This window comes from Salpingoeca rosetta, assembly GCF_000188695.1.
Source record: "Salpingoeca rosetta unplaced genomic scaffold supercont1.12, whole genome shotgun sequence".
NCBI lineage: Eukaryota > Choanoflagellata > Craspedida > Salpingoecidae > Salpingoeca > Salpingoeca rosetta.
In genome coordinates, this window is record NW_004754922.1 from 113,550 (window position 1) to 128,527 (window position 14,978).

The following is a 14,978-nucleotide window of genomic DNA, read 5'->3' on the forward strand; positions in this document are numbered from 1 at the left end:
GAGCACAGCAGTGGCGCTGCTCAGCAGGTGGAGGGCACCAGTCCAGCCAAGGCAGACCACCACGGCACGGGCAAGGGCAAGGGCAAGAAGACGCGTCGAAAGCGCAGGGGCGGGGCCAAGAACAAGAAGGCGATGAAGGATGGTGCAAGAGCAGCAACAGCGCGACGGCCGGGCACTCGCGATGTTGGTGGATCTTCGCGGAGTAACGGTGTACAGGGGCAGAGGAAGAAGAACAAGGCTACAAGGCATCAGGGCGGTCGTCTGTAGTTGCAAGACACAATGAGAGGAGGAGTGGCTCGAGTGTGTCAATGACGACGTTATGTGTGCGTGGTTGCTTGCTGCGTGCACATTGCACCGCTGTTGCTTGCCTCTTGTGTGGGTTGCAGTAAACGTGCGTTGCTGGTTCTTTTCTCGGTGGCTTGTGTCTCTCGAAACTTGGTCATGTCAAGTACCCGATTTATGTGAACACAAACAGTGGTGGAGAGACAGCTGGCTAGGCTCGAGGTTGCGAACTTGCTTCTTGGAATTGCATTCGAGTGCAATACCGTGTTGTATTGCCTCGGTGTGGTGAGCGCATCTTCGCTTGGTTGCATGTGCTTGCGAGCTTGCGGCAACCACTGCAAGTCGGTGTTCGAGGCCTCGCGGGTGCAAAGTCATGCCATGCCGCCCCGAATGTACCAGTGCGGTGTGAACTGCTTCACACGCAGTGCCCAACGGGCGCCAATCTTCACGAACCAAACGTTTGAGCCGCGATGTTAAGTCGTGTCACGATGATGACGTCACATCACTGCAGTTGCAGGCGCTTTCCTTGAACTGCACGGATTCTGAGAAATCTCCGAGGTCCACGCCAGAACACAACAACAAACAGAAATGCAGGCATGCAGCGTTCACGAGAACAACAATAGGGTCGGTTGTGGAAGCAGCACCGCGCTCTGCGGGATCGCGGGGATCACAGGGCATTTTTTTCTACGCCCTCTTTCCCTCTTCGTCTCTGTTGTCACCCCAACCCCCAACCCCTCACTCACCAACACACAATATTATGGCTGATGCCTTCGCCTTCGACAGCCGTCCGCCGGCGTCCTTCATCTCTTACTGTGCCAAGGAGGCTGCAGACGAAGCGCACGCACTGCGGTGTGGTTTGCTCGAGTACTCACCAACGAGCAGCGTTACTTTGAGTCCGACTCGCCGCAACGACCCAGCTGCCGCTGCGCGTGCCCGCGATGCCATCCACAGCGCAGATCTCATCATCATCCTGGGCACCACCAGCTTTGGCACCAAGACAGACGCCGTCTTCAACACCTATGAGGAGCTGCAGCTCATCTTCAAGTCCAAGAAGTCCGTTGTGTTACTCCAGATGTGCCCGGAATTTTCATTCCCAGCAACACGCTGTGTCTTCTCACTCATGCCAGTCCGAACCTTGATCTGGACGTGTGATCGCGACCCTTCACCACCAGAGCATCTCCTGTACACCATCACTGGCCTCGCACAGCTGGCGGCAAACACGGAGCGAAGCCCCCACGCACGGACTGCTCGCCGATACGACGCAGGCTTGGGCCCCTCCCTGGGGGCATCTACCGACACCGAGGAGCCGCCGGAAGCGCCAATTGCCGTGTCCGATGACGAAGATGGCACCCAGGACGACGACGATGTATCCCTCGCCACGGCCAGCGCCCACGACGCAGACGACGAGGGCGATGCTGGCTCGAAGGTCGCTAGGGTTGCCAGCAGCTCAGCTCGTCTCGGGTCCATGGCCAGCATGCGAGGCAGCCACTCGGAGCCGATGCACGCTCGGACAGCTGTCCTCACACCACCGCCCACGCCCATCGCGGCAGTGGCTACGCTGCCCAGCACAAGCAGTGACACGCGGCTTGACCGAGCCAATGCCCGCCAGGACATACACGCGGCTGTTCGCGCCATTCATGAGTCCGTCCAAAACCCTCTTGCCCTGGTCAACGCGCTGCAGGCACTGGCGACCTGTATTCGCCGCAATGCAGCACGCACCGTCCCCTATCTCACCACCGATTACCCGACCATCGACGTCATCACAGCCGTCATGCTCGTGCACCCTGGTCGCCGCCTGCTCCAGCGGCTGGGCTGCTTCATCCTCAAGCATGTGGCTGCCTTCTACTGCGGGGATGTCGTGTACAGCACCACGGCAACGGTTGATGCGGCGCTGCTCGACCTCAGCGGCATCCTGCACAAGGTGATGCTGGACTTTCCCGCGGTGGCCGTGGCTGCGATGTTGGAGTTTCCTGGCGACCCCAAGTTGCAGAAGTACGCGTGCCAGCTGCTGGACGTGCTAGTGCGTGCGCACGCAGAGCTGCGCACGTGTGTCGTGCACACGGGTGGGCTGCCCGCTGTGGTCGTTGCCATGGAGCGCCACCCGCGGCGCAGCGGCATCCAGCATGCCGGCTGCAAGGTGGTCGCGGAGCTCACGCGGAGGGGCACTGTCAGCGCCCTGGACGTCATCCAAGCGGGCGGCCTGGACGCCGTGAGGGACGCCGTGTGGAACCACGTCGACGACGCGGCCGTCGTGACAACTGCAAGCGAGTGCATGGCTACCCTTGTCGCAGCTGCGCGGGACGAAGACGATGATGATGATGATGATGATGATGTTGACAGCGACATTGGCAGCGAGATTGAAGTCGAGAATGACACCTGGCTCAGCCCGGCGTACGCCACGGTTGTGCCGAGGTGGGCGCGAACCGCCGCCTTGGCGCTGCTGGAGGCCCTTCAGCTGCACAGGCGCAGTGCCGATGTCAACGAGCACGGGCTTCGTGCGCTTGCTTGTCTCATGCCGCACGCATGCCGCGTCCAGCGGGACCTTGAGCTTCGCATGGCCCGGCGCGGTGGGGAACGGTCTGCGCACGGCCCGCATGATGTCTCATCAGCAGCAGGCACAGACGTCATCGATAGCCGCGCGTGCGGTGTTGCCAGCGCCGCCCTCTTCAACTTCCCTTCCAGCGAAGCCCTGCACCATCTGGCGCATCGCGTCATCGCCTGCTGTCATCGAGCGTAGCCCACGCCTGTGTGTGTGTGTGTGTGTGTGTGTGTGTGTGTGTGTGTGTGGACGAGATGAGACAATAGGACAATGGCACTGCAATCAATCGCAGCTGCTCCCTCCCTTCCTTCTCCTGTACCGTGACAATCTGACTGTACTTCATTGACTTCAAGACCTCATTATAACGAACCATAAGAAACAGAGGCCACATACAAGAGAGAGACCTGCGTTTGCTTGCGAGGGGCTGAGACAGCGAAAGGGGGTGTGGCGCTCGAGTGGGTCGTTGGCCGTGTGGGTTGTACTCAACGGGGTGTGGCGCTTCTTTGCATTTCGTTGACAGGCAAATTATTTTTGCGCGATGAACAACGGTGGCAGCATGACGACGACAGCTGCCTCACTGCTTGAGGCACTGGGGTGGCCGCCCGCATTGCCGATGCCGGCGTGCGTTCACGCCAGCAACGCCGAGAAGCAGGCAGCCAGGGATGCGGCAGTCAAGGAACTGTGCTCAAGGCTGGCCGCAGTGGCAGATCCAGTGCAGCTGTCGGCAGCCGTGTCCGCGGTTCTAGGCTTCCTGACGACTGATCAACAAGACGAAGCAGATGCACACGCAGACGACCAGAGCAGCAGTCATGGCTCGCCGGAGAATGCAGCGGCAGAGGCACACCCCCTGACTGCCGTGTTTGTGCAGCGCTGCAGCCTGGCGTCAGCATTCTACCCGCCACTGGCCCAGCAAACACCGTGAGTGCATGTTTGCAGGGAGAACTCATGCTTCAACGTCTTACGTGTTGGCAATGGCAGGACCTTGGCTCAACGTTGACTGCAGAACTGCACGCATACGGAAGCCTGACGTGGCTCGCTTGCACGCGCACACATACACGAGCATGCGCATTGTCACACACACACACACACACACATCACACGAGCATGTGCAATCCCATGCCACGCACACACACACACGAGCATGTGTAATCCCATGCCACACACACACACGCACGCACGCAGAGCAATGCTTCTTGGCACGCTGATGCCAATGTTTCGTATCATCTTCCACAAGTACATCCGTGCCGGTGAAGCGGTCAGTCCACATCACTGCACGCCACTGCGTTTGATCCAACATGGCCGTGCTCCAAAACCTCGTGTGTGCATTGACGTGTACACTTATCTCCACGCTGATTCGCATGTGGTTGGCTTGCAGGCGTACTTTGATCTGGGGGAAGTGTTTGTGCGCGCGTGCTGTGCATCCATCCTCTCCCATCCCGACGAGACACCCGACACTAGTGAAGAATTGATCAAGCACGTCTGTGACATGGCCTTCTCATGGAAGGCCGACCCCAGCGCGCTCCTGCACATACACGCCATCCTCACGCACTTTTCGACGCTGCAAACTAGAGACCTGCTGCACCCTCGCATACAGCAAGCAGGTGTGAATGCCATCTTCGTCACATGTCTGCATTTGTGTACTGGGCGTTATGTGCCTGTGTTTGCGCATCAACACTCTGCCCCTTTGCCTGCTTGGGTGACACTTATCCCAATTCACACTTAATACATACACACTCTCTCACACACGCTCACTATCTCTCTCACTCACACACACACACTCTCTCTCACACACACTTGCACACACACACACACACACTCTCTCTCTCACCTGCAGGGCTGCGGTGGCTGTCGCAACTGCCACGTGGCACCCACATTCCCACCGCCTTGTTCCAACACGTGCGTGCACATGTGTGTGTGTGTATTCCATGACAATATGCAGTGGCATGGGCAGGAGTGGGAAGCATGTGGTCGTTAGCACAACTATCCAATCAAGACCATTCGTCTCGTGCGCAGCTCATGATCTCCATATCCACTGCTGACTGCAGGTGACGCCGACCACGACCGTGACCGTGGATGCACGCGACATCGAAGCTGTATCCACCCTGCTCCTCATCTGTACGGTCCTGCGCCAACTTGCTTGAAGGCATACACACAGCGCATCTTCGTTTCTGCGTTGCGGTCGTCCTTGTCGTCGTGGTTGCGCACTTGCCACTACCATCACGCACGTCGCCGTAGCGGCCTCTCTCATCCGACTGCTGTGGCCCGCCTTCCGTTTGCTTGTTGCCACCAGGTCACCCGTCCAGCCTTGCACCGGCTCTGGACTTGTGTGCATCTCTCGCCCGTGGGGTGGACGCACTGTGGCTCTCCTCCTCCCTCGGCCGCATCGAGTGTCTGGCCATGATGATTGCTGCCGCCACGCGCGTGAGTGGCCCGCATGCACTCATTTTGCACACGCACGTTGTGGGGATGCACACACGTGCGAACGGCATCACCGTTGTACACACAAGCCCTCATGCACATTGTGCATTGTTCTGCTGCAGGGTCTGGCACACGAGCGTGCACCGGTGCAGTCGGCAGCGGCCAAGGTGATATCGTGCCGTCGCACCCCTTCCAACACACACACACGCACACACACACACACACACACACACACACACACACACACACACACACACACACACACACACACACACACACACAAACCCAAAGAACAACAAAAAAAGACCCTACACCTTGCACCGCGGCGTCACAATCAAACACACACGCACCCATGCTGGCGATCCACTTTGACAGCCATTCCGCTCACCACCGAATTGGCGCTTGGCCTCTGTGGTGTCGTCTGCAGATTGTTCAGCGTGGACTGGCGCTCATCACCACTGCACTCCCAACCGCACACGCACGCGCACACGAGCAACACCAGCAGCAGCAGCAGCGTGCGGGTGTAGAGGAGGGCGCCGTGGCGCGTGGTGCTGGACAAATGGCTCGCGATGTCTTGCTCCTCCACAAATGGCCCGGTGCTGCAGTCCTGCCACCGGCATCGTCATCAAAGCAGCACGCGCCATCCGTCCGGGTTGGCGGTGCGGTGCTGCTGTGCTTTGCAGCGCGCGAGTGCGGTGTTCTGGCTGCTGCTGATGCCACACGTGTCATGCGGGCCGCTGAGGAGGCCTCGTCGCGTGCAATGCGCGGGGGTGGCAGCAAGCAGCGGCCCGAGCAAGCCAGCACCAACACTTCAAACCTCGTGCACATGCTGTGCACGTGCTTTGCCCTCAAGCACACGTCGTGTGCCCATTTGCGCGTGGCGTTGTGTCATACGCTGCCTGCACTGAGCACTACCACGGCTGCTGCACACATCACGCATCGTGTGGCCATGTCCATTGCCAGAGACGACCTCACCAAACCGCTCGCAATCAGCATGCTCCATTCCCTCTCGGATGCCCATCTGCAGGTCAGGGGTGGTGTCGTGCCTTTGGAGATAATTGCAAATGTCGTCATCCGGCGAAGAAATGTCGGCAATCCTGGCCTTGCGTTGACACGCCTTGCTTTGCGTGGGCTTGTGGTTGCCATATGTGAACTGGTCGCAGCGAGCCACACCTAGGATTGAATGTCACGCTCATGCGTCTCATGCGCTCACTGTGGCTGATCCTGTGCTTGCGCTCGTGTGCTTGTATGTGTGTTTGTGTACGTGTGCGTGCTTGCATTGTACTTACATTGTGTTGTGCAGTTTCGCCCGTCCTTGTATCGCTTACTGATTGACGAGACGCTGACGGCGAAATCCACGCCGCCCCTCACCCACACACTGGCACGCGCACACGCCCTGGTCAAGGTGCGCACTGGCCTGCTTGCAGCTGTGATGTGATGTGATGTGTGTGCGTGTATGTGTGTGTGTGTGTGTGTGTGTGTGTGTGTGTGTGTGTGTGTGTGTGTGTGTGTGGACGTGTGGACGTGTTAAAGCCTGCTGCGAGACCCTCTTGTTTAACTTTGCTCATGCATGTCGTCACGATTGTGCTGGGTGTGCGTCTGCAGCTCACAATGCATCCGCAACGGCCGAGCGTCCAAGTGCTCCTTCCCGTCGCACACGCGCACCTTCAATCGTACGTGTGGTTGTGGTTGATGTGTCTCATCCACCTGCTGCTCTGGCTCCACTCATGCCATCTATCGTCACGGGCAACACCCCCTCGCTTGTTGTCATTATCCACACGGAATTACTGATGTCACCAAACACACACACACACACAATTACCGTTGTCGCACACACTTGTTGTTATGCCCACTACACCTACCTTCACATCCGCCCGTCACTCCCGACGACTGTGTGGCGGCAGACCCGAGCCGAGCGTGCAGGCCATGGCGCTACGATCCATCGCCAATCTCTGCACCACCGACAGGCTCGACCCACGCTCAACCCTCCGCGCCCTCTCATCGTGGTGTGTGTGTGTGTGTGTGTGTGTGTGTGTGTGTGTGTGTGTGTGTGTGTGTGTGTGTGTGTGTGTGTGTGTGTGTGTGTGTGTGTGTGTGTGTGTGTGTGTGTGTGTGTGTATGTGTGTGCTTAATTTTTTCCGTCATTCAGTTTTACCTCTGCGCTCATTCATGCATCCCCTTGTGACCTTGAAGGCTGGACGATTGCGGTGACCACCCGCTCACTACCGCGGCCGCCTGCCACCTCTTCGGTGCTGTGCACAACCGCTTCGACGAGCTTTCACGTGAGATGTTCGCGATGTTGGCGCTTTGCACCGTGATTGAGCTATGCCCCTTCTACTCGATGAATTCCACCTCATTTAACCCATGCTTCACCCTTCTCTATGTACGTACACCTCACCACCACCACCGCAACCACCACCACCACCACCACCACCATCATCATCATCATCATCTTCATCTTCATCATCATCATCTTCTTCTTCTTCATCATCATCGTCGTCATCTCATCTCTGTCTAGCGAGTGAACATGAGCCGGAGAGCGCTGACTTTGACGACCCGGAGCGAAGGGCTGCGCTGGACTGGCTGTGGTGCGTCCACCGCATGCTCAGTACCTGCTGTGGGGAATGTGTTGACAGGACATAATTGCCTGAATTGTCGTGGTCATTGTTGAAATCGGCTGGTTGTGCAGTGACGTTACAATGTCGCTCATGCCCAACACCCCACCCCACCCCGTTCTATCATTTCTGTTCTTTACAGGGACAAGACGGCGGCATCAAGGCCCTTGTCCGTTCGCCGCGCTGCGTACATCAACCTTGCTCGCTTCCATCCCAGCTGCATCCGGCCCCTCCATCCATCATCGTCGTCGCCATCGCCATTGCTGTGGGCGCCGCTGTCCACAGCAATGGCACAGCAGATCCTCGCTGACGTCGACAGCATTGGTGCGGGCATACGCCTTTTGTGTTTGTGTTGTTTTGAGTGTTTCTCTGCACCTTGACCCTCCACCCACAGACAAACGCCTACACACATGCACGCATGTACGCGCATGCGACCGCATTTAGACAAACATGACATGTGCACGCACTCATGCACACACGCTCACTCACATACACTCACTCACGCACTCACACGCGTACTCACACACACACACACACACTCTCTCTCTCTCTCTTCGCCTTGGGCAACGCAGTTGCTGTCGCCACTGCACCTGATGGGCTGATTACTCGCGCCCTGGCTTACGAGGCCAGCCAACTGCCACGATCCGTGCTGGTGCGGTGGCAGGAGGGCAAACACGCCCCTGCGCCAACGACGCTCGCCACGGCCATGGCTGGCAATCTTGATGCAGCAGACTCGTCGCTTCTCGTCACGCCACGGCTCACGTGGTTGCGGCACACACATGTGCAGCGATCGACCCAGAGCATCTCGCGACACCTCACCACCGCTGGGCTCATGCTGTCACACCACGCGGCCCTGCTGCCGTCGCTGGACGCCACCATTGGGTTTGCCGGCGACTGTCTCCGCACTGCCCGTTGCGGTGATGGGGTCGATGCGCTCGTGCTCGGACGCGCGTGGCTGCGGGTCGCCGGCAGCATTGCGCACGCCGCTGCTGTGTCTGAGGATGAGGTGGCGACCATGTGTATGCGTTTGGTTTCTGCAGCCCAAAAACGCCCAGCCGCGCATGTTGATGTGAATACGGCCGCGCTCGTGTGTGCGCTGGCGGTTAGGGGTGCTGTTCCGACGACATGGCGTGTGCCTTGCACTGCTCTGTGCGCGGCACTGCTTGGGGACGGACGCATGGACACCCCACCGGGTGATGGCACTGGTGGCGCTCAAGCCCATGATGACATCGCCCTGCAGCTCGCCGCTGTGTGCCGCCATCTCGCAAAGCGCAGGTGCAGCATACATTGTGTATGTGTGTGTGTGTGTGTATGTGTGTGTGTGTGTGACTGCTCTGTCGCTCGTACCGCCTTTCTTGTTGCGTGGTTGGTTGACATGTAGCCGGTGTGCAAATTGAGCCCCCATCGCTGTCACTGTAACTGTGTGTGAACGAGCCATTGCAGCATGCCTGAGGTGTGCCGTTCCCATTCATCGTGTCCCGTGTGTACATCTGTGTGCGTGCGTGCATGTGTAGGTCGGCCACCATGCGGGAGATTGCTGCTTTCTTCCTCCCGCTGTTGGGCAGCCCTTCAGACAGCGAGGCCTTGTCTCCCAAAGCGGTAGAAGCACTGATGCCAGTGGAGGTGAGCGTGTTCACCTGGACTGTGTACATGTGTGAAACGCACACGTGCCTTCCTGTGCCCACGCCTGCTCATGCTGAGCTATCGGCCTGTTCTCTGAGCGGGCCAGTTGTTATGTTTACTACCATTGGCGCTGTTGTCGTGTCCGTGATCTCATGCTTGTCCTCGGCACTGTTGATCTGTACGCAGCGTGTGATCGTCCACGCTCAGCGGCTGGCGAACGGTGGCAGGGAGCATGGCATCGACTTGCTGATTCACGCGTGCGCGCAACTTGATGGTGGCAAGTTTGACAGCATGTGGTATGCGCATGTGCTGGCGTTTGCGGCCGACGCGGTGGTGGCGGCACACAAGCAACAGCAGCAGGGCGGCAAGAAGCGCTCGGGTGCTGTTGATGCTGTGCGCGCGTGTCCATCGTTCGCGGGGACGACTGCTCCGCTGCGGCTGCTGGTGTGGGCGCTACAGTGCAGGGTGTCTGCAGGGAAACGTGCAAGCACCACTTCCCACAATGCTGGGCAGTGGCGCGAAATGCGTTCGCTTGCTCCAGTGGCAGCGCGTGTGCTTGCAGGGTGGACCGCTGATGTTGGAGTGGTTGGCGCGGCATGGGGCGACTGCAACGAGGACGACCGTGTTTCTGTTGCTGTGGGGGTGCACTGTGCAGAGTGCGGTCAGCAACCACTTCCGCGCCACCTCCTCCAGGGTCTGAGCGAGCTGTCAGCCACTTGTCTCCAGCATGTGCAGGCACTTTCACCGCCCTTCACCAACGCCACTCTTGCTGCCGTTGTGCTGTACGTTTTGTGTGCGTGTGTGCGTGTGTGTGGTGTGTGTGTGTGTGCGTGTTGTGCACTTACATGTGTATGGCGTGTATGCAGAGCAGCGGGCGTGTGCAGAACAGTGTGTGTGGTGTGTTTGCCGTTGCTGGGTTGTCGTGACGCAGACACTTACCCCAAGGCCGTGTGCTCTCCTCGCTGTCGAATTTCAGGGTCATGGACACAGGTGATCTGCAGCAGAGTGTAGAATTGCAGCCCTCGCGGCAGCCGGACACGTTTGTGCCGCCGGTTCTGCGTGCTGTCATGGCGGCGGAACGTGATTGCCGTCGTCCCCACCACAACCTGCTCGCTGCCTGCTTCCCTGCACTGCCGCCACGTGTGTGACATGATTTGATTCGTGGGAACGACTTTTCGTGTGTGTTTGCCTGCAAGCAAAACGAACCTGGAAGAGCATTCTTTCTTTCTGAGAGACGACAAAACAACACAACGATGCGAGGGAATGTGATGAGTGTTGGGGTGGCAGTGTGCATCGCAATCTACCTTGGGTGGCTGGCGCTGAGCCTGAAGCGGGCTGCAAGCGATGTGATGGTGGCTCGGGCGCCACTTGCGCACACAGGACAGGGTAGCTTTGTGTATGAGAGGAGTGCGAGCAACGCCGGCAGCCACGCCAGTGCTGGTGAACGGCGCTCACAACAACGGCCAACTGAACAAGGACAGCGCCGCCGACAAAGCCAGCGTCGCCAACAAGGGCAGCAGCAACCACAGCAAGACGGGCCTGCCGTCGCACTCATCTCTTACGGCCACTTTACGTTCCAGCACCCTGCCACGCGGCTCGTTGACGCCAAGCGTGCAAACATGAAGGCTTATGCTGATAGGCACGGGTACGCATACACACTTGGGGGCATCACCAGCACGGATGACGAGGTGGACGAGCTGCTGCATCGAACCGCCAACCGCGCAGCACACAACGCATCCCATGCACAGCAAATCTACTCGAGACTTCGTCTCTCGGGGTCCTGGCTCAAGGGCGCGTCTGTGGTGGAGTACATGTTCGTTTCTCCACAAAGCAGCTCCCTCGAGGCGATCATGTTCACGGACTTGGACGCGTTTCACACCAACCTCGACATCCGCGTGGAGGACGTGCTGGCACGCCATCCCCACGCATCCGTGCTGGTGTCGCTGCACCCGGTCTCCACCCGATTCCAAGGCATGAAACTCCCGCCACAGGAGCTCCAGCGCCTTGTGCAGTTCATCGCCGACTGCAAGCACGCGCACGTGGCGCCGCCTCCATCTGTCACGTCCTGCGACAGCATCACGCAGATGTTCGATGAGGAGCAGGAGAACGCTGAGCCAGACCACTGGCTGCATGTGCCAGTGGAGAAGCTGCCCGACAAGGTCTGGACTGTGAATGCTGGGGTCTTTATCGTTCGCAACGACGCAGTTGGGAGACGCTTCATGCTTGATTGGATCAGGTGCGTGCATGTGCGCGCATTGACGTGCGTTGTGCCTGCTTGCAGGCATCCGTGTAAGAAGTGTTTGCGTATGTGATACTGTGCGTGTGTGTGTGTGTGTGCGTGTGTGTGTGTGTGTGTGTGTGTGTGTGTGTGTGTGTGTGTGTGTGTGTGTGTGTGTGTGTGTGTGTGTGTGCGTGTGTGCGCGCGCGCGCGTGTGTGTGTGTGTGTGTGCATGCAGGCATTTGCACGCTCGTATTGCTCCATGCACGTGTGCGACACTGCTTGTTCAGACTGGACTGCACCCACTGCACTGGACTGCATCCACTGGTTGACAGCTAAATTGCTCACGACTGAGACTTGCTCTCCGTGCTGCTGGCTGTAGGGCAAGTGTTCCATCGCCGGGTGTCCTGACCCCGTTCTCCCGGGCGTGGGTGCGCGCGGACCACCTGATGAGTGCCAGGGCAAGTGAGACGTTTCGTCGTCACTACTCATACCCGGTCAGAGCCAAGGAATTCCTTCAGAAGTTCCCGATCGCGGTGAGTCAGATCAGCGTGTTGTCTGCACAAGTTGTGATTGTGTGGGTGGACGAGCGAAGCTCTCGCCAGTGGTGCAGTGCGGCAGATATTACACAGGCGCTCTGACTAACTGTTCCTTCACGCGACTTGGCAACTGCTAGAACGGGGAATCGAAGATAGATGACGCGGCGTTGACCGACCCCATTACTCGCTCAGACCAGGTCTGCCCAAAGCGCACTGACACACACACACACACACACACACACACACACACACACACACACACACACACACACACACACACACACATCACGCACGCACGCACAACACACACACGCACACACATGCACACGACCGCAGTTCGTGAGGTGACTTGCGTTCATGTCGTACTCTCGCACCACCATCATGTGTGCGTGTCACTTGACTGTTTGGATCGCACTTCCCCATTCAGACTCCAATGAGCGTATTGCTGGAGCGGTATGCGGACCACGTCGCCTCCCTCGGGCCGAGGTGGGCACCATGTGTGTGTGTGTGTGTGTGTGTGTGTGTGTGTGTGTGTGTGTGTGTGTGTGTGTGTGTGTGTGTGTGTGTGTGTGTGTGTGTGTCGTATCATGTTGCTCAGTGCAGACACTGCAGGTCTGTAGCTCGCATTGCTGCAAGTAGCAATGTCTGATCTTCAACATACAAACAACATCTCACGTTCACACGCACCGCATTGCCCTTTGTTGTTGTGATGCACTTGACAGGGCGATGAACTCACACGGGTATGGCCAGAAGGACGTGAGCCCGTCCACCCCGTCGACAACAATGTGGCACATGGGCGATTGGGTTGGCCACTGCTATGGCGCTTCGCGAGCCAGCCGTCCCGGAGACCAAAGCCATTCAGCTGGTGCACAGCACAAACAGACGCGACTCGACTGGTGCTTGGACACGTTCACGCGTGCCACTGCCGCTGACGCTGTATCGTCAGAAGCGCTCGACTGCTCCTAGCGTCGAGTTGGGCTGAGTCGTTGCTATTAGGACGCGCATGCACACGTGCTTTCGTGTGCACAGTGCACATGTGTGTGTGTGTGTGTGTCCTGTGTGTGTGTGTGTGTGTGTGTGTGTGTGTGTGTGTGTGTATGTGTGTGTGTGTGTGTGTCGTATCATGTTGCTCAGTGCAGACACTGCAGGTCTGTAGCTCGCATTGCTGCAAGTAGCAATGTCTGATCTTCAACATACAAACAACATCTCACGTTCACACGCACCGCATTGCCCTTTGTTGTTGTGATGCACTTGACAGGGCGATGAACTCACACGGGTATGGCCAGAAGGACGTGAGCCCGTCCACCCCGTCGACAACAATGTGGCACATGGGCGATTGGGTTGGCCACTGCTATGGCGCTTCGCGAGCCAGCCGTCCCGGAGACCAAAGCCATTCAGCTGGTGCACAGCACAAACAGACGCGACTCGACTGGTGCTTGGACACGTTCACGCGTGCCACTGCCGCTGACGCTGTATCGTCAGAAGCGCTCGACTGCTCCTAGCGTCGAGTTGGGCTGAGTCGTTGCTATTAGGACGCGCATGCACACGTGCTTTCGTGTGCACAGTGCACATGTATAGATGCATGCATGCATGCGCCCTGTTATTATGTCTTTGCGTTCTGTTGTGGACAACATGTTGATTGTGCCACGCTTCGTGGTGCTGTGGGATGGGCTGTCGGGCTGTGGTCTGTTAACTCTCCCTGCTCCATCTCCTCATCTTGTTTGTGCAATGACCCGTGCCACAGCACATTCCTTTCTGAGTTTCTTGCCCTTACCTTCTCTAGAATCTGCTCTGTTCTCCGTGCTCATCCCTTCATCCACGGCTGTTATCTCCCGTCGTGGGCAGGCCAGTGTAAAGAACCAAAGAAAGAGAGAGTATCTTGTCATTTCTTCATTTCCGCAAGATGTCACATCCACAGAGAGGACAAGAGGCGAACACGGGGCGAGTGCCAGGCAACCACAATACAGCGGAAAATACAAGACACAAGATACAACATGGTCCATTGTTGTATGACTGTGCTGTTGTGGGGGAGTGAAGACTAGGAGGCAGCCAGCTGGGGAATGAAACAGAGGACTCGAGAGGAGAAGCAAAAGGCTAAAAGGAAGGAAGGGCAAGTGGAATAAACAGCAAAAAGAAAAGGGGACAAAAAGAACAGATGCTCTCCAACAGGGAATCGAACCCTGGTCTTCCGCGTGACAGGCGGAGATACTAGCCACTATACTATTGGAGACAACCTTGCTTGTTGCGAGAGGGAAATTTTGCTCTGTTCAAAACAACCCCACAAAACCACACACACACAACTGCTGCGATCGTGCAACAACAACAGCCATTCATTCTCTTTCGCTGTGTCTCCTCCTGTTCCCCTTCAACAACAGCGACAACAGCGACAACCAATCATGGGTGGCGGCGACCTTGTGAGTACAGCACATGTGTACGTGTGTGTACATGTGTGTGTGTGTGTGTGTGTGTGAGAGAGAGAGAGAGAGAGAGACACACACACACACACACAGGGGAGCACCACCAAACGAACATCCACAGCAATAATTTGGCTGTGTGCACGCACACAAGTTCGCAAAGTGCCGCGTTGTCACATCACAACATCACATCGCATTACATTACTTCCTTCGCAGCAGCAGCAGCAACGACAGCACCGCAAACGCAAACGGTTGCGTGCGGTGGTGGATCTGGACGCAGCCAAAGTGCTGAAACCACTCCTTCATCTGCCAGCAACACACAGACACAGA

At 57.7% G+C, this 14,978-nt stretch overlaps 3 protein-coding genes and 1 non-coding gene across 4 annotated transcripts in view; 3 read left to right on the forward strand and 1 right to left on the reverse strand.

Moving 5' to 3' along the window:
• PTSG_05094 (uncharacterized protein) overlaps positions 1-403 on the forward strand; it is a 6,961-nt gene extending 6,558 nt beyond the window's left edge. The window contains exon 18 of the mRNA XM_004993624.1: positions 1-403. This exon is cut by the window's left edge and continues 102 nt beyond it. Coding sequence (XP_004993681.1) covers positions 1-267 — 267 coding nt within the window. The 3' untranslated portion in view covers positions 268-403.
• A 636-nt stretch (positions 404-1,039) lies between these two features.
• On the forward strand, positions 1,040-3,019 carry PTSG_05095 (uncharacterized protein; the record flags this gene model as incomplete). The annotated part of the gene is made up of 1 exon (XM_004993625.1): positions 1,040-3,019. One exon carries the CDS (start codon positions 1,040-1,042, stop codon positions 3,017-3,019), a length of 1,980 nt encoding a protein of 659 aa, XP_004993682.1.
• Positions 3,020-3,351: 332 nt separating this feature from the next.
• On the forward strand, positions 3,352-10,694 carry PTSG_05096 (uncharacterized protein). Its single transcript, XM_004993626.1, has 18 exons — positions 3,352-3,739; positions 4,004-4,076; positions 4,197-4,422; positions 4,656-4,717; positions 4,867-4,936; positions 5,112-5,242; positions 5,362-5,406; positions 5,667-6,266; positions 6,543-6,644; positions 6,845-6,912; positions 7,144-7,245; positions 7,433-7,521; positions 7,758-7,827; positions 7,997-8,178; positions 8,427-9,129; positions 9,369-9,477; positions 9,664-10,259; positions 10,454-10,694. The coding sequence occupies exons 1-18, from the start codon at positions 3,360-3,362 to the stop codon at positions 10,623-10,625; spliced, it is 3,780 nt and encodes a 1,259-aa protein (XP_004993683.1). The 5' UTR covers positions 3,352-3,359; the 3' UTR covers positions 10,626-10,694.
• Positions 10,695-14,392: 3,698 nt separating this feature from the next.
• Positions 14,393-14,464, reverse strand: PTSG_20105. The gene has a single exon. It is a non-coding gene; the product is annotated as a tRNA-Asp (tRNA).
• Positions 14,465-14,978: the final 514 nt, after the last annotated feature.